Below are 18,789 nucleotides of genomic sequence, written 5' to 3'. Positions count from 1 at the left end.
TGTTTGATCGTGCGCGGACCGTGAATCTGATGCTTAATTTTTAGTGTATGGTACAGATGGTAGGCCGTTTCCCTATGGAGAAACTTGAGTTCCAAGTCATGTCACCATGGAACATGTTGTTTAGTGAATATGAGTGTCACTTTTTTGATTGGTTCAACTGAAGGCATTAGTCCAGAGTGGTAAAACTTTCGGACGTGACCGTTTCATGATCGCGCGAGTGGTGGGTTAATGATTGAGACCGCGTTTGGAAGTTTAAAGATGCCACGTTTACTTAACTACCGAGGAATTTTCATATAAGCGAAATCGCAGGCGTAAGTATGTGTGGATTATTGCAATTGCATGGTTGTGTTTGTGGCCAGGTTTGTGTTATCGCGAAGGCCACGAGCGTTTGCACCTATATGAGTATAGATAGCGTATAGTAAAGATATACTAATAAAAGGAATCATAACATGCCGAATAAAGAAAAAAGATGCAAAGAGCTTGATTAGAAGTGTATAAATTGAACAATACTCTTTTGGTATACATAAATAATGGGAAAGCAAACTAATAGACGCACAAAAGAAAGAGACTAATGAAGTAGAATAGAAAAACACATGTAACATGCAAGCAAACTCGTCTAAATGCAGCAAATGTTGTATATTTATCATTAACGACTATTGCATGCTGTTAGACTTTCATCATGCTATGCTGGCCGGGAATGGATGACTCACGTGCGTCGGTAAATTTATTTTACCTTAATTTATCCAACCCGACTTTCCTGAATGAATGGGACCAAATGCTCAGATTGATCACCAGATGTATTAGACACTATTCTATCATATACGTCAGTTCTGCATCCATTCCCTGACCCAACTGTCACAAATACTCAGACGAATATATACATAGATAGACATACGACTAGCACATAACAGTTGTACACTAGTACGAAAAACTACGATTATCAATAGGTAGAACTAATAGGTTTATACTTATTCTACTTTATTAAATTAATTTAATTAATATATGCACGATGACGAAGTCGACCGATAAATGGACATACAATGACTCCCTCCGTGAGCCCCGTCCACGAATACCACCAATAGATCAATATTTGCAGACATGGCACACAGCAAAAGTCAATCTACGTCGATCCGCCAGTCGGCCACGACACCGCGCATAGACCAGTGGTTTAGCATTGGTATGCGCAGGTGCAGAGTATGAAAAAACATATAACATAAAAAAGGCGCATAAGCCCTCTCGGTCTCCCCGATGAAACCACCATCGAGGCGTAATGCAATACCCATCTTAAAGCAATTGATGCTTGATGATGTTTGCAATACCGTCAAACCCCTAAACCTTGGGGAGGGATTTATCTGTAGACCTTTATAGCAACAAAAATCTGGATTTAATAAAAAAAACTATATATTCATTAAATTACAATCAAATTCAATCTTATTCCTTTTCAGATTCTTTCATCCTTGCATTCCACTTATAAAAATCAATATCCTTTTCTGATTATAGCAAATGAAAAAAATGAAATATTATTTCGCTCTGTTACATCCATGTGTCGTTTGGTTGGAATATTTCTATGGACTCCATATCCCTATCAATGTGCTTTTCTTTTCCAATATCAGTTAGTTGGAAATTGATTTCCTCCTTCTACACATGCAGTCGAGCATTCCGCTGTCTGTTAATATTTTTATATATGCATCAATGGAAATAATATGAAGTGGTTTGAGCCCATTGTTTCAATCATATTTGTAATAAGGTTTTTTTGCTACATATCCAACTAGACGATTCGTATTATCTGCATGACTACTACGTTGCAAGAGCATATTCCCAACGAAAGTAGGTACGTTTTACTTCCTAGAGCAGTGTTTTTAAACCTTTTTCATCCTCTTTTCTAAAGTCATCACCATCGTGTCTCATCCCACAGAAAGTGAAATAAATATAAGATAGATAAAAATTCTCCAAACGACATAATGACGTCAACTACATTACGATTTTCAATTCTATTTGAAAACCGTGTAATTTTATAATTTTGACACATGCGATTACAGAAAATTAAGACCTTTTTGCCTTTCTCATATAGAAAGGATATGCAATCACTCTGAAAAATGTCAAACTAATCCCGGCCCGGAGGGCCGAATGTCATATCCCATTCGACTCAGTTCGTCGAGATCGGAAAAAAGTCTGTATGTGTGTGTCTGTGTGTATGTATGTATGTATGTGCGTATGTGTCAAATAATGTCACTCATTTTTCTCAGAGATGGCTGGACCGATTTGCCCAAACTTAGTCTCAAATGAAAGGTGCAATCTTCTCATCGGCTGCTATTGAATTTTGGGTCGATCGGAAATCTGGTTCCGGAATTACGGGTTTGAGAGTGCGGCCACACAGAAATTTCTCATATAAACTATAGGAAAAATTAAAAATAGATTTTTTATTTTCGATGCTAAATGTCTTCAAGGTGCATAAAACGTCGAGATTTGATGCAAACTCGAAAAAAAATTTAACAACGATTCACTTTTTTGGATTTTGGCACATTTTTGCCTTTCTCATATAGAAAGGTTATGCAATCACTCTGAAAAACGTCAACCTAAGCCCGGCCAATTTTTTTTTTGACTCGTATAAGGTTTCTGGTTTTTAACAGGGGCGTAGTTGATGGTTTACGGAGAGGGGTTACACCCCCCTCTACTGTTCACTCCCCTCCCTTAAAAATTTCTTTAACCATCCCATCCAGCCCTCATACCCCTCCCTTTTAACCCCATCATCTTTAAACCACCACTATACCACAAAGCATACAAATTTAAACTGGGGAGTCGTTCGTTCATGGGACTTTCGCCCTCCTCACCCACCCCGCATGACAAAATGAGTTAGCAAGCAGATAACATTGATCTAATGCTGATTAGGCTAATGAAGTATGATATTTTTTTGTTTCAAGTGTTTCACCGTCGACACGTAGCTCATCAAGCTCATGGCTGGCAAGCCATTGTGTATAAGTGCATAAGTGTATAAGTGTAAAGTGTACTAAGAATGTAATGGACATTTCCACAATTATGTTAAACATAAACAGCCTCCGTGCCATAGTTTAGAGAAATGAGAAAGGCTCGATTGCACCGCTAGGTGGATTAAAACAGGTTTTTATTTTGTTCCAATGTAAAAAGTGAAGGCCACTTTTACACTTTCTCGACCTGTTTAAGGCACCCCGGTTGAAAACCACTGCTGGAGCTTGCGTTCTACATAGAGTATTAAGAACTAATCGAAAATGTGAAGAGGTCTCATATTGAATGAACAAATTCGCCATCATGTGAACGCATATATTTTCCAATCCCTCGTTTTGGCCAATTCCTATTGCTTCCTTCCTGTTCTTTCTCGTTATGCCACACCCGAAACCACCATAGAATATACCCCAACAATGGATGCTAAATTGAGTGTCACCGATCTATTTACGTGTGCTTTGCAGACTGACCAATAGCCAATCAATTCTACCGGGTTCCGACGGAAGCTCTACATAGTGAATCGAGTGATCTATTGAACTAGGATTAATTAGATTTTCCATTCTACTTTTAATTACTGTCAGCACAACCGGCATTCGTTTGACAGAATTATTCCCCGGCTATTCGATGGAAGTGTGGAAAACCGCATGATTTTGAAATCGGATTTCGCGCTTGATATGCTCGGATTTTGTGGTCACGCTATCACTGTATGCATCATGAATAGCCTCCGTGCCTAATGCGGAACATACCTATACACCGATTTTGTTGCATTGAATATATTTTATGGGAGTTTCGATTTATTTCTATTTCGAAGCGATTGATTTCTTCAGAGTAATTACTTTGCTAAGGTAGGATCGATGCACCAATAGTTGTATACCTAAGGAAAACGTTTGTCAAAAAATCGATGAAAAGAGGGCGATGTTAATATGTTAAACTAAAGCACAAAATCCCTATTTAATAGAAAAAATATAAAAATTGCTTATTAATTTGTGTATTAAAAACTGCTTGTAGCACAATTGGAACACATGTACCAATAGTGGTGCAATCGCTAATTTCAGTCAAACACATTGCTTGATTTTAGTAAATTAGTTATGGAATTTACGTTTCGACTTCGTCTCACCAGAATCCGACACTAACTTAGTGACAGGACGAAGCTAGCGCCGGATTAACGCTAGCTCCAAAAAAACCCCCTAGTCTACCGTGATGTCCCGCAAGAAAAGAAGCTTATTTTAAACTGATGAGAGCTAATGAAATCGAAACATTTGGTTTGGCTTAGCAAACACTCTGAAATGTAGCCCACAGCATTCCTTTTTATTCAACGAACCTAAATAAAATGATAAAAAATGAACAATGAAAACTCCGGCAACTATGTATAGGCCTTCTTTTTTTACACATAATAGTCAAATAATTCCGAAAACATTCAAAATATCGAGATATTTTTTTCAGTCAAATTATGTACTCTAATGATGGTAGCAATTTTGTGAAATGTACTTTTTTAAATAAAGCTGTTTGTCTCAAAAAGAGGAATGGTCCCATAAAAATTTCAAAAGTTCGATTTTCCCATTAAATAATAGTTAACCCACTGTTTTGCGCACCATGAATAGCTAAAGAGTTATCTGAAACGATGAGTCAAGAATTAACATATTTTACATAGTAAACTTTAAAGCACTGAAAACCATATTTTTTGAGTTGGTGTGCAAAAATGGTTTTGTAAATCTTTGGAAATAGTTTAACGCTTCAACTATTTATTCCGTTATTCAAAACTATTACATTTATCGAAAAGCTTTAAATTATTGATGTATGTATACATAATTAGCACGCTTTATGTATATTATTTGATGATGCTATTTACTACTGCAAACCCTTCTGGGATAATGGCTACGTAGAAGGCAACGAACTACCGGAAGCCACAAATTCATTTCCTGTCGCCTGTCGTTCCAGATCGGTTACCACAACCTAAATTAGAGTGACAATTTTCTTCCGCCTCCGCCGTACGGTCTTGCTGTTTACTGTTTTCAGACCAAATCCCCGCTCTTCCTTCGCTAATACCACCGGTCTTCATCTATCATGCACGTTGTGCAATTCCGATATATAACACACTGCCTCCACGGGGCATCCATCGACAGATAGTGGAACGAAAGACTGAATGTTGTTTGCTTCGAACTCATTGCATCAACAAAATTGCGTTGGTTTTCGTATCAAGCAACAATGATGTCAGTTCTATCTTTCCACGTCATCTTTGTGCACAACTTTTCGTTCGGAAATTGGGTGAATTCTAGTACGTTTCAAAAGCTTCTTAGGTTTGCAGATATTAAAGAACGATTGGAATTTGAGAATAGGGTAGACCTTGGAAACTTGGTAGAGAAAAATATTATTCCATATTGGCGCGTTGCATGTAAAGCATTTTTTCCTTGCTAGAAGAAACTTTGGCACTGCGACCACTATTCACGGTATCTTTTGTGTCTGCCCCTGTTTGCTCTACCTACATGCTACAAATCGCCCAAAAAATATTTGGAAGCAGTACATTATAATGGGATTACAACACTGTAGAACACGAAACAATAGGCATATTTCGGAAATTTTTCTTGATGCAATAAATTTCGAGTAATTTCATTACAAGATGGCTATTCAACTAGACTAGTCTAACTAATCATTCGAAGTTGTAATGAGATTTACTCTAAACTTATGAAATACTGATGTTATACTTTTTGAGTGCATTGTTCGATTTTTAAGTACAAAATATGAAGAAATCACAATTTTGCTTTACCTTATTTTGACGCAGCTTCGTAATGTGCCTATTATTTATACAACAAATAAATCTTAGATTTTAGCATGAATAGTAAATTCCAAGCGAGTTTTTATTTTTCTTTAGAGTCGAATGTGCCAAATTGATTTCTAAGAGCTCGCTTATTTCAAAAACATTTTTTGCGAACCTAGTTCGCAATTACAGTGAAAACCCGATTTTATCAGCCCCCGATTTTGTCTACCCACGATTTTATCAGCTTTTTGACCCGATTTTGTCAGCCTCATATGAAAATTGATAGTTGGTAGTTTGATGGGCTCTAGCAGACGAACCAAGTGTTATTCGAGTAAATCATTTCTTGAGCATATATTACTTTTCTTAGAGATTCGAAATAAGCAAAAATATAAATATTCATTTTTCTAAATATTTTGCGCTGTCGGAGGGCAATTTAAATCAAATAATCAGAAAAGGTTATAAGAATATATCAAGGGACTAAAGAAGAATATTTTAAGAGCTTCGGTTTATTACAAAAAAAAAGAAAAATATATGTCCCGATTTTGTCAATGTCCCCGTTTTATCAGGCCAAAATTCACCAAGGGGCTGATAAAAACGGGTCTCCACTGTATTTCAAATGGGAAAATGTACTTTTGCATATAAAATATTTAAAATAATCCATAAAGAATTGTAAAACGATCCATAAAAAAGTTGTCCATGTTCCATAAAACAAAACTGAAAATCCATAAAACAGTGTGAATGATTCATAAAAAGGGGTGATTTGATCCATAGATTATGTAAAATTGAACCATAAAATGGTCGCAAAAGAGCACTAAAATAGTAATAAAAGAGCAATTAAAATCAATAAATGCCCCATTAAAATATTGGAAATGTTCCATAAAATGATACATTTTGCGCCATAAATTAACTGACATTGATCCATAGAATATTAACAATGTACATTAAAACACGTCGATATGTTCCATAATATCGACAAAAATGTTCCACGGTATTACAAAATGGAGCAATAAAATGTCTGAAAAAGTTCCATAAATTTGATGAAAATGTTTCCTAAATAATTTTTCTTGGTCCATAGAAGATGTAAAAATGAACATTAGAAATGATTCATATATCGAACGTTAAATTATGGTTCATGGATATTTACCTGACTAGTGGGATACGTAAGCTTAAGTTTAACTATAATGTATGCATTGTTTGTTGTAGTTATATGCAGTGCATGTATACATGGTTTGTTGTAGTTTGGCATTACAACCAAATGTAATAAACCTTTTTATTAGTTCGAATAGCAAATATTTCGCATGAATTCATTAAATTTAATTTTTCTGGTGCATAAGCACATATTAATGGATCGTTTTACATTTTCTTTTCCTATGGATCGTTTTGTAAATATCCATGAACCATAATTTAACGTTCAATATATGAATCATTTCTAATGTTCATTTTTCTATGGACCAAGACAAAATTATTTAGCAAACATTTTCATCAAATTTATGGAAGTTTTTCTGACATTTTATTGCTCCATTTTGTAACACCGTGGAACATTTTTGTCGATATTATGGAACATATCGACGTGTTTTATTGTACATTGTTAACATTCTATGGATCAATGTCAGTTAATTTATGGCGCAAAATGCATCATTTTATGGAACATTTCCAATATTTTTATGGGGCATTGGTTGAATTAAATTGCTCTTTTATTACTATTTTAGTGCTCTTTTGCGACCATTTTATGGTTCAATTTTACATAATCTATGGATCAAATCACCCCTTTTTATGGATCATTCACACTGTTTTATGGATTTTCAGTTTTGTTTTATGGAACATGGACAACTTTTTTATGGATCGTTTTTCAATTTTTTATGGATCATTATTATTGTTTTAGCGGCGCAAACTTAGGGCTGCCATTTCAAATTATTTCAAGCTTGCAATATTTTTTATGTTCAATACTCTGACATGTAAAAATTGATGAAGCTCTTTGTTAATTGATAAACCGCTGGAATAAAACAAATTTAGTAGTTAAACAAGTTTTCAGACAAGTTCTTTTATTCAAGTTGAACTCGAATTATACGAGTTTAGGTCACTTTAATTTTACAAAATGTTGAAATGAATAGTACAATACCAATTAACATCGATTTAATAATGAGTATCTTTTCAGAATTAGTTTAAACAAACATTTGAATGAAAAACATTGACATCAATAACTTAATGTGGGTGCACATACAGATTATCAAAGTCACCCCGTAATACAAAAACGGACTTTAAATGTTTTTTGCAAAAAAGTAGTAAACGGACAATTTCAGGTAAAACCATTCAAACTTGTCCTTCAGTACACAGTTTAAAGATATCAAACTTACTTAATACTAATGATTACATCGAAAAGTGATCTATGTCACCCCGGTTTACGGTACGTGGATTTTTTTTTCGATATTTTGATTTTTCGCGAAATGGTGCAAAGTGAAAAAAACGCTGAAAATGTCATAAAAATCGACACGAAATCGTCAATTTAAAAAAAAATAAGCAGCAAAAAAATAAAATCGTTTCTGGAGAAATCAATTTTGAAAATACTGTCAAAATTTCAAAGCGATCCAAAATTATTTGTTTGAGTTACATTTACATTGCCGGTCAGCTAAAAAAACTCTTATTGAGAAAAACGCGGTTAAAGTTTTCAGTACAGAGGCGTTGCTGCAGAATTGAAACTTTGAACATTTATATATTGTCGTCGTCATCCATTGTTGGAGATATCACTTTGAATATCCTAAAGAATATTTTAAACCAATAAATAAAAATTCGATTTTTTTTAAAATTCTACAGTGGTCACGGTTTTCCTACAACTTTAGGCAAAAAATTTTGGCATCTTTGAAACTTTAGGATATAAAAAATGGACTATCCCCTTTCATTTGAAAATAATTTCAAAATAATCCGTTGGGGGGTCTAGAGTAACTTTTTTTAAAGATTTTTGCGTGAAAACATAGTTTTTATGTTGGAACTAGCTCACATTTCTGCCCCTAGATGATGCTTTAGAAATTCGAACAATATTAAAAGTGAGAATCTGATAGATAATTTAACTGTCTACAACTTTATTAAAAACTGAAAATCGATGTGAAATCATTCTGAAAAATTGTTTAAGATTTTGACAAAGTTAGTTTCACACGAGGCCTACAGGTTCGCAAGACAATTTCCACGTGCTTCTTTCATTTTCCAAGTTGTGTTTAGTTGAACAGTGCATTCAGAGGAATTTGAGGGCTTGAGAAGTCTCATCTTTAAGCAGAAAATTCCAGAACAGCTTCTTCGTATAAACTTCATGAACTTCAAGTGTTCTATTTGAACAAACTCGTTGAAACTTTTGACACCGTTGCAATATTTGACGTATTTCATTGCAACACTTGGTTAAGAGCCCTGGTTTTCTTTTTCAAAATTAACGTAATATAATTGAACAAAAATCTTTCAGTTTTAGGAGATGTATTTAGATAATGTAAGGTTCTGCTACGACTGATCACGAATTATGATTTCCGAGAGCGAATGTTAAAGGCGTAAATGGCAAATCGTCTGATGATTAACGTACTTTAAGACTTTAAGGAACATATCATTTTTGCATTACATACTGGTTCAAACAATATCGCACAAACGGTATGTATCTATTAAATTTGATCAAACATCACATTAAAATTTTTTCAAGATATTTGTAGGTGTCATTATTATATAGGCATTTTCCCAGGATCCATGCGATTTGTAAAAGAATAACCCGCATAAGTGTTGGTAGAAACAACACTTCATAACTCGCTACAAAGTAGAGACACAGGTAAAACGTATTGTAGTCGTGCTTACACTTTCTGTGGTAGCACAAATCAAATTATAATGTCTCTAAAGCAGTTGATTAGGTCAACTTAGTTCACATTAGCTTGTCAACAAAATTGGATTTGCATCCTTCCCTTGCGCATATGAGAATAAAGGTAAATATTTATCTATGCTTGCATTAAATCAAACTAAGTATATTGCCAGAGAAACCTTCCCCGCACATAGCAATAAGATACGAAATTCTCTTATCGTTTGGCCCTCAAGCAACGAGTCTAGCCAAGTCATCGTGCATCTCCATCGGACTTGGTGTGACGTCCTCCAAGAAGATGGAATCATCTGGGTCCTATCATCGCGCTCAACAATGCTGTGCTTCCTTCAGAGTGTGCTTCGCTTGCAAGAAAGCTTTTCGCAAATGTTTGCTCAGATATTAACGCTCCCAGATATATGGGCGAGCAATATTTGTGTTTACTCTTGTACCCTCTCTTCGGGCAGTGAATAATGCTGCTTTGGTGGCACAAGAAGAATGCGCTGAAGCTTCCCCGGGCACGCTGTTATAACACTGCGGGAAAGTTCTCGTTTCTGTCGTGCTATCTCGTCGGTTTGATCTGCTGTTTACTGGCCATTTTCGGTTAGTGTTTTCTAGTTCAATCTGAAGATAACCCACACTTTCGTTTTCTGGAGATTATAGAGAGGATTTCTTATACAGTATGATTCCGTCGCACATTTTGCGATCTATCTTATTGAACTCGTAAGGCGTGAACTTGCCAGTTTAGTTATGTACGATGACAAAGTTTCGATTGTCGAACAAGGTGGGGAGAATAAAATAATACTTTAGTAGGTAGTAGAAATACTTTTTTTGTTTGAATTGAATAAATGAATTAAATGGAATAATAATGGATATCGTAAATATACTCTATGTGCTACAATTAGCAATCATTTCGTATTTTAAGCGAATTCAGGTAACTCGTTAAAATTTATTTTTTCCTCATACTTCATTCTGATTTTGTCAATACGGATTGGAATTCCAAGTGGAAAAATGATGTATTTATCATTTTCATCTCATAATGAATGGGTTAATTTAGGGGTTCGACAAAATTAAAAGTGAAAGCAGAAGCTTTTATTTCAATACAATTATAAAATAATGCATTATAAAATAATGTAAACTTAAACGGAAATAATTCTATCAGGAATATTGATAAAAAAGAAAATAATGAAATTCCTTAGTATATTTATTTGGCAGGCTTTGAATACATTTCGTCCTAACGACTTAGAAAAAAATCGTCCTGAGGACTTGAACCGCTATAGGAACACATTTACCAATAGTGGTGCAATTGCTAATTTCGGTTCCTATTGTCGCAAACCCCATTGATTTTTTTGGGACATGCAACTATAGGTACATTAGATCAACTATGGGGCGGGCATAGCGTAAAACGATTGCCTTGAACGCAGATTTTTCCAACCCGAAAAAGAGGCGAATGGCCCTCAGGTTAAAACCTCTATAATCAAACTAAAGAAAAACATCAACTATAGGTGTAAGGGAGCTCAAAATTCAAGGAAAATAATTTTCACGAAAACAAAGCACGCTATCTATGAAATCTTTTCAGAAGTTATTAGTACTCATCAATACCTTTCTAAAAATGTGCTATTTGTATACAACAAGCTTTGAAATCGTTCTCTCACAGGGGTGCACTGAAGTGTTGTCCTTTAACGCTTTCCGTTAGAGTACAATAAATCCTTCTGCAGAGTTACTTTGAGAGCCTACAGAACAGGATATAGACATAAAAGATATAAGCAACCTATTTCAGCAATAGCACAGTCATGCAGTGGTATGAGAAGCCTAAGGGCCGCAGAGAGGAGGAGAGGGAGGGTTTATGCCATTAAGGGGGAGGCATACATATAATATCGAAAAATAATCGAGTTTTTTATAACATCTTTCAATGGGTAAATTATCTAAGGATAAATCAACAATTTCAGAACAGAGTTATTTCAAAGATATAGAATAGAACACATTAGAATGCCAAACAAGTATGAAAGCGCACGGACGAATTTGGTCATAGGGCATGACACTCACCCGTACTCCTTTAATATTTTTTCGATTTGACGGGATAATTATTGGTCACTTATAACAAATCACGGTTTGTCTTTTCGGAATTGATTGGTTTTCTTCTACATGAACCAAACATCGTAGTTTAACGCAGCCTTTTAATGTTTTTATAGCACGTGAAAGTCAAAATTCTATCTATCATTCTATCATTTTGGTAATTCAATGACAAGCCGACCAGCTGACCCATAAGGCCGCAGGTGTGTGAAATTTTTTACGATTTTTTTGTACTGTAATATATCTAAATTTTCAAAAAGCTGGGTCTTCCCTTCTTTTCCAAAAACCGCGTAAAACGACTACATTTTGATTAATTTCCTCAATCATCACAATTCCCTAGTAACAACTGTGGTTTTATGATAGTTTTACAGCCACTGATAAGACTTAGATTGCACTTGTAGCTTGCTATAAAACTTTAATTGTTACTTGGATTAAGTGTAACGTGCTATAAAACTTTAATTGTTAGTTGGGTTAAGTGTCGTCTTGCAGATCTTTGAGTAGAAACGGTTGTACAAATGCCAGAGATTGAACTGGAAGGGCGATATTCTCTTTCGAAATGTTTACTTCAACCGTTTGACAGCCTTACCTTTGTTGAGTTGCTTCAGAGTCACATTTGTTTATTTTTAACGCAACAAGAAAATAAATATTGAACCACCCTAATGATGTTTTTTTGATCTACCCTAACCAACAGTCAATTTTCAAGATTTTATAATGTCAAAAAAGTGAGCGCACCAAAATTACTTTAAAAAAAACTTATTTGGTCAACAACGATAAAAATTTGTTGAGTCACCCTAATAAACAGTTAATTTCATTTCATATACTTTCCGATGTCAATAATGTATTCCACTTACTAAAACTACTCGAAACCACCTTTTTCGAACCATTATAAAGTGGCGATTGTGGTCTACAATCTCTTCTATACCGGGCCACACTATGGTATGCGGTGTGTCCTCTTCTCAATCCATATTTATTAAATTTCTAAATATCATCTGCCAAATACACATGAAGGTGAAACAAGAAATACATCTAGTTTGGCATTTTAAATCTTTAATTTGCGTTATTTACAGGTTTAGAGGTAATATAAATCGCTTTGTTTGAACTTCAACAAACACTTCAGTCGCGTTAGGGGACAACACTTCATATGCGACCGTTTGTGTTCATTTTGGTGTTGTCCCCTAACGCAGCGTTTGCATCGGTCGTCAAAAAATTTTCATAAAAACTCGAAAATGTAAGTACACAGTATTGTTCTGTGAATATCATGATCAAACTCCTAGAACAAATGGATGCTCTAAAGTTTGAGATAGAGGAGGTTTTTTGATAAATACAAGTGTAGGTTGAAAAATCAATATTTTGCTCTGTTGTCCCCTAACGCGACATTTTCACCTCTTAGAATGAAAGGACAACCTGAAAAACAACGAATCCGTAACATTAACGTTGTGTTAGTACTTTTAAAGTATTCAATTAAGTTTTTTAGCGCACATCGTAGGATTTTTCAAACGAAGAGCTGTTAACAGTTGCATGATGCGTGGAATCGTTGTCCCCTAACGCTGGAATGTGTCTATAGCCGTATAGCCCACTACTGAAACTATTGGTATACCTCAACTATAGGAGCACCAAGTCTACCACTAAAAAGAAATATATCTAACTTTTTTGCTTTGACCTCAGATCTCGACGATTCGTGCATTTTGAAATCATTTGACAATACAATGGAAATTCGGTTTCCGAAACTTTTTTCAGAAATTTTTCCACTAGATATTACCGAATATTTCATAATATTTTTAGAAATATTTCGTCGAAAGATATATTTTCCTTTGGATTTTTTCGGGAATGCCGCACCCCTTAATGATGTCCGATTAAGCTAAAAATTTGCTTTATTTTCATTAATGTAGCAATAAACATTTTTACATGGTTTAATGGGATAATAAAAGAAGGTAATTTTAATTGATATCATTCAACATTCCGAGTTCTCCATCCATACAAACTTTGGTTTTAAGCTGTGAAGCCCCGTTCAATTTCTTTAAAAAAAAACTTCGCCGCCAAAATTCCAGTACCCCAAACTTCGGGTACTTTCCGTTTTTTCCTGCTTCAATTTTTTTAAATTTTGTTTCGCAGTGTAATCTATAGCAAAACTGTATGTCGAAAATTCAGCTCCCCAGCTTCCTCAACAAGCCATCGACGACAAAGTATTGTTGAAGTGGTAACAACACAACACCTTGAGGACCGCCCACACAAAGTTTCCTTATTTTTACTTGTTCTAACGATGGACACAGATATCGATAGATAAATAAGATAAGACTGCTAAGCATTTCCCACATCCAGTTATTGGTATATAAAGGCACTCTATAACCTCGAATTGCATATAAAATGGATTCGAAGGCACATTTCAAAAAGCAACTTCTATGTCAAGCAAAACTCTTAAACTTGATAGCTCGCCCGATCAGAAAGTTATCAAATTTATATCTTATGTTGAGTTTGAGCTTGTGCGACCACTCCAGGCTGCTACTCCGTCATCGATCTGGACTCGACTAACTGAAGTTGCACAGGGAATCAGTAGAGTAGCTTGGGAGTAGCGAGACATCTTTCAATGGGTAACTCCTGGTAGTGCTAAAGTGTTAATTGATCAATACCGGCACCTGTCAGGCCCGAACGTAAATCGCGGAAGGAAAGGGAAGGAATGGTCCGATAAATGCTTTTGCTAGAGACCGTATACACTACTGTGCACTCCACAAGTACCACTTTAGGCATATATTTATTAATAAATATAGGGGTCAGCCCATTTCCGCTACGAAGCCACAGACCGACACCAGACAGATGATTCCACTATGTAGACTAGATTCGACCTATCAACTCATAAACAGGGGACCAACGGCTTTATTTCCCTTCCAAAGGAAGACGTTACCACAGGTATTTTCACTTCAGAAAAACGACCCCGCTGAGATTGAACCCAGACCAACTGGGATGGGCGGCGATCACGCTTACCACTCAACCATCGCCGTCTCTTAAACTTGATAGCTCGCTCGATCAGAACATCATGAGCATGAGCATGATGACCTACAATTCGTAGTTGCTACTCCGTGATTGACCAGAACAAGCAAAATCGCACAAAAAAATCAACGAATGGGACCTGGGAGTAGCTATCCATTCTTAATGTGCAATGCGTTTCGAGAGTTCTATACTTTGTAGTGTTAATAACGGCGCTGGCCACGTCCTTATAGTCATCGGGGAAGGAAAGAAATGTTAGTGCAGCAAACGTTGTTATGGAGACCGTGTATACCTCTGCATCTCCATGTTTGCCACGGGAAGGACTTTTTGTTAGTAGGATGGGGTAAAGAGTCACACAAATTTGGATTCACCTTGATAAGTGATACAATCTATGCAACTCTCAACTGTGTTTATTGCACTGGGCAGCCGGCTGCCGAGAATTTATGATAGATTTACCGTTTGTTGAATTAATTTGGAAATGATCGGTTTGTAAAAAAAGCAACTTCAGCTCCGGACTGCCGACAGTCGGGAGTGTTGCTCATGTTTAATTGAATCTAACGGTATGTTTACGATGTCATTATTCCTTGTTTCCTTATTCTGGCGAATTACGACATTCTAAAAACAATACAATACCATGAAAAGAGATTACCTTTAGTGTTTCGAGACATTGGTCAGTGTTTAGAGACATATCTATATATGGCAATACCTATGTAATTGAAGATTTCATAATACAAGTATTATTTATCGTGTAAAAACTTTGATATTTATATAGCAAGTAAAATGGCAATTATATATTGGTTTCTTTCTCTGCGAACAATTGAATAAGGTACCGATTTTTATGTTATCATTATTCGCGCACGTTGTTAAGCTAACTGAAGCGCATTTTAAATGGTATGCAATAAGCACTACCGAAATACCTTAAACGACTAGCTTTGTATATCGAATATGAAATCGATGACGCTAATTTTTACACTAATTACTAGAAAAAGATTGGAGACAATAAGAACGAAAAGAAAGTAACCTGTCACCTTTTACGTGAATATTCAAGCTAGAATATTTTTATACTCATGAAGAAATATAGTTAACATGACAAGTTGAAAGTATTCGATACAATGAGAACAATTAATTAATTTGATTTCATTAAATTAATTAATGAGACTAAAAGTAAATCAATGAATATGACAATAAAACATATGGTCGGTGTCAAGTCAGACCGAACTAAGTGACATTGTATGATTTCGAGGAAAACGAGTTTAAAGCTTGAATCGCAGCTTTGTTTACATTATAATCTGAAATTATTTTTTCTAAAATTCTTGCTTATTGTAACATATTTCAAATCAGCCAAAAGTCGAATGTAGCTGAAGAAATTCTTTATCCAGTGCTATGATTATCTCATTTTTTAAGGTTTTGCGACTTAGTCTGGTCTGACCCAACACCGACCATATATTCTTCGTGCTGATATAACTGCTGTAAATTAGTAAATAGATTCAACCCCTAATATATGAATCAACAGTCATCATTTCACTCACACAAGACAATGCGTAATCCCCACGCACATTAAATGCTCCGTGGATTAGTTTCCTAGTTGGTCAAATAAACAAAGAAATTAGTTTCATCAGTCCAAAGAAATGTCAGCTCGATTAGCATCAACCGGCGGATACATGTTCCCTTACAATGCTATCAAATCAAAGAACATTTTAAACTACATACGACAAAATATGTGCAATAAAATAAAATAAAACCGACTTAATTATTTGCAATAAAATATGATCAGGGAAATTCGTTGCATAACCAAGATAGTTAATTTTCAAAGATAACACTGTTGATGAATCACCTCATCCAAGTGACTGGGAGATTCGATCTAGGAGATTCAATATAAGAGAATACCAATAAAACATAGTGGTCAGGCCCTCATTGGAGTGGTCCCTATTCGAAGATTTGGGATAACGGGTGAGACGTGATAAAGTGATAAAAATGGTGTACTTGTTGTCAGATAACGACTTTTCGAGCTCATTTGGTACGAGATAGTTTGTCAAGTCGTGCATAATACTGTCTGAGAAGAGAGTTATATCTAACACCTCTTCCCTGGCAGATCGAGCAAATGCTGGGTGATTTCCTGAATTCAGTATATACAAAAAAAGGGTTTCCCAAAATCGTCTCTTAATAATTCATTTCATACACTATGCAAATGAAGTATCACTATAAGGTTATGTTTTGACATGAATGTTTTAATGGACCTATTTGAACCGCTACCATCGTTCCGTTTGGTTGTCTGATGCACGTTGAACATCTTGATCACATGGGATACGGTTGAATCTGCAATTCTGAGCTGCAATATTCTTGTATGCCTTTTCTAGACTCCCATCCCATTATTGATTTTAGGTATATGTTTCGTGCCCTTCACGCGCAAAAGTGATTGCACCCAATTTTCTACTTAGGGAGAAATATAGCACAGTTACAAATAATTTAGAGTATCAGTTTCATTTCGAATACTTATACTTTCCCTGAATTAGAGAGAAGATATTTACAAAGATGATTTGAATTTTGAAAATTGTGTAAACTTGTAAACCAGCTCTGTAACCTCCAAGCTATTCACCACGTCATTGGACATAAACAAATTGCCAGTTCGTTCTTGCGAAAAGATATCACTAGATATCAGGAAGTTCACATATCATGAGTTATGGAACTATAAAACAATGCACTTAGTTAAAAAAGTTGCACTGGATTTACTGCATTAACTTGAAAAAAAAACCGTAAATCTGAACATGCAAGCATTTGTCTTTCTGTAAATCAGCATGCAGCGAATAGTGAACATTTATGCTAGCAGCTGGTTATTGTCGTCCTTTGCAAAGCTCAGCATGTATCCACATCCTTTGCACTAACATCAGCGGCAGTCCCGTCGAGAAGCGACTGTACGACAATAGTGACCATTAGGGATATTCATAACCATGAGCGGCATCCTTTCCTACATTTGTTGTTGTGATTTATCAGTATCATTGCATGGCTGGCTCCCAGCCTCCCACCGGATGCCAGATCATACCAGTTTTAAAAACGATCACTCTCTGCGTTAACAATAGTCATACAGCTTTCTCGGTGAAGACACATTGCTATAACAACAAGGCACAGCACTTTGGGGGATTTTCATATTTTTTTCAGATCCGTTTCGCTATAGCGTCAGAATAAGTGTCAAGCAAAAAATAGGATCAAATGCCGCAGTTTTTGTGATAAGTTACAATTCGTTTGAAATGAAGCTGCTGAATCTATCACAAGTGATTACCAAACAAAAACTTGCAAATGCCCAACAGTAGAACCAACGGCAAAAGAGAAAGGTTCAAATCTCTTGCGGTGAATTCCAGGTTCCAGCGCTAAACGGACGCAGACAAGCAGCCACAAAGTTCAGAAGTGACATTTCTTTGTCATTTTTACTGTCTTCTTTAGTTCGCAGAGCTTTTCCGCAACCAGTCTTTGCTGAGAAGGGTGGGGTTGCTCGGAACAAATACATCGTACACGAGCTTATTTTCCCATGCAAATTATACAAAAGAGCGAACAAGTGATATGATTTATATGACGTATGAATGTAAATTGTCTCCTGGAGCTTTTTGTCTGCGAATAAAGGGCGGATTGCAGAGGTTGTATTGCTATTACTATACTTTGTTGCTTTTCAGCTCCTTCTTTGACTACGTGGTGCATAGTCTAAGCCCTATGGAATAAATTCTAGCAATTTGATATAAATATTGAAAGGCACCATACTAAGAAATTACTGACTACTTGCATATAGATATTAATTTTATGAAGTTGTAATACCATACCATAACGCCCATAAACTAAGCTTATTTATAAATCATACATTTACTTACCCCAAATGCACTAAACCGTTTCCTTCTGGGATGCGGGTCATGTTTATTCAGAAACACTTCGGACTTGGGCCGGGGCGGCTTCTTAGGTCGCATTATCACACGCGTTTCTTCCCGAATGTCATCGTCTAGCAGTTTGCTATCGGAGGACACTGACAGTTGCCGATGCACTCGGTCGTGATCACCGACTCGGTTCCAGTCTGGAAAAGAAGGTAAAAAACAAAGGGAAAGTTAATACTCATTTGCTACTTGACACCATGTCTGCCATGTTGGATCAAACATATAGCCCGGCAAAAGAAATTGTAAATGTTAACCTATCCAAATTT

The 18,789-nt window shown here is 35.8% G+C and overlaps 1 protein-coding gene across 2 annotated transcripts in view; it reads right to left on the bottom strand.

The window, feature by feature from the left end:
* LOC131690936 (cyclin-dependent kinase 14) overlaps positions 1-18,789 on the bottom strand; it is a 438,487-nt gene that overhangs the window by 51,042 nt on the left and 368,656 nt on the right. For both annotated transcript variants that reach the window (XM_058977020.1, XM_058977021.1), the window contains one exon: positions 18,467-18,663. In XM_058977020.1, coding sequence (XP_058833003.1) covers positions 18,467-18,663 — 197 coding nt within the window. The remainder of the gene's footprint in view (positions 1-18,466; positions 18,664-18,789) is intronic.

Source organism: Topomyia yanbarensis, chromosome 3 (assembly GCF_030247195.1).
Source record: "Topomyia yanbarensis strain Yona2022 chromosome 3, ASM3024719v1, whole genome shotgun sequence".
NCBI classification, from domain to species: Eukaryota; Metazoa; Arthropoda; class Insecta; order Diptera; family Culicidae; genus Topomyia; species Topomyia yanbarensis.
The sequence above is the reverse complement of the archived record's forward strand: the minus strand, read 5'-3'. Positions and strand labels throughout refer to the sequence as shown.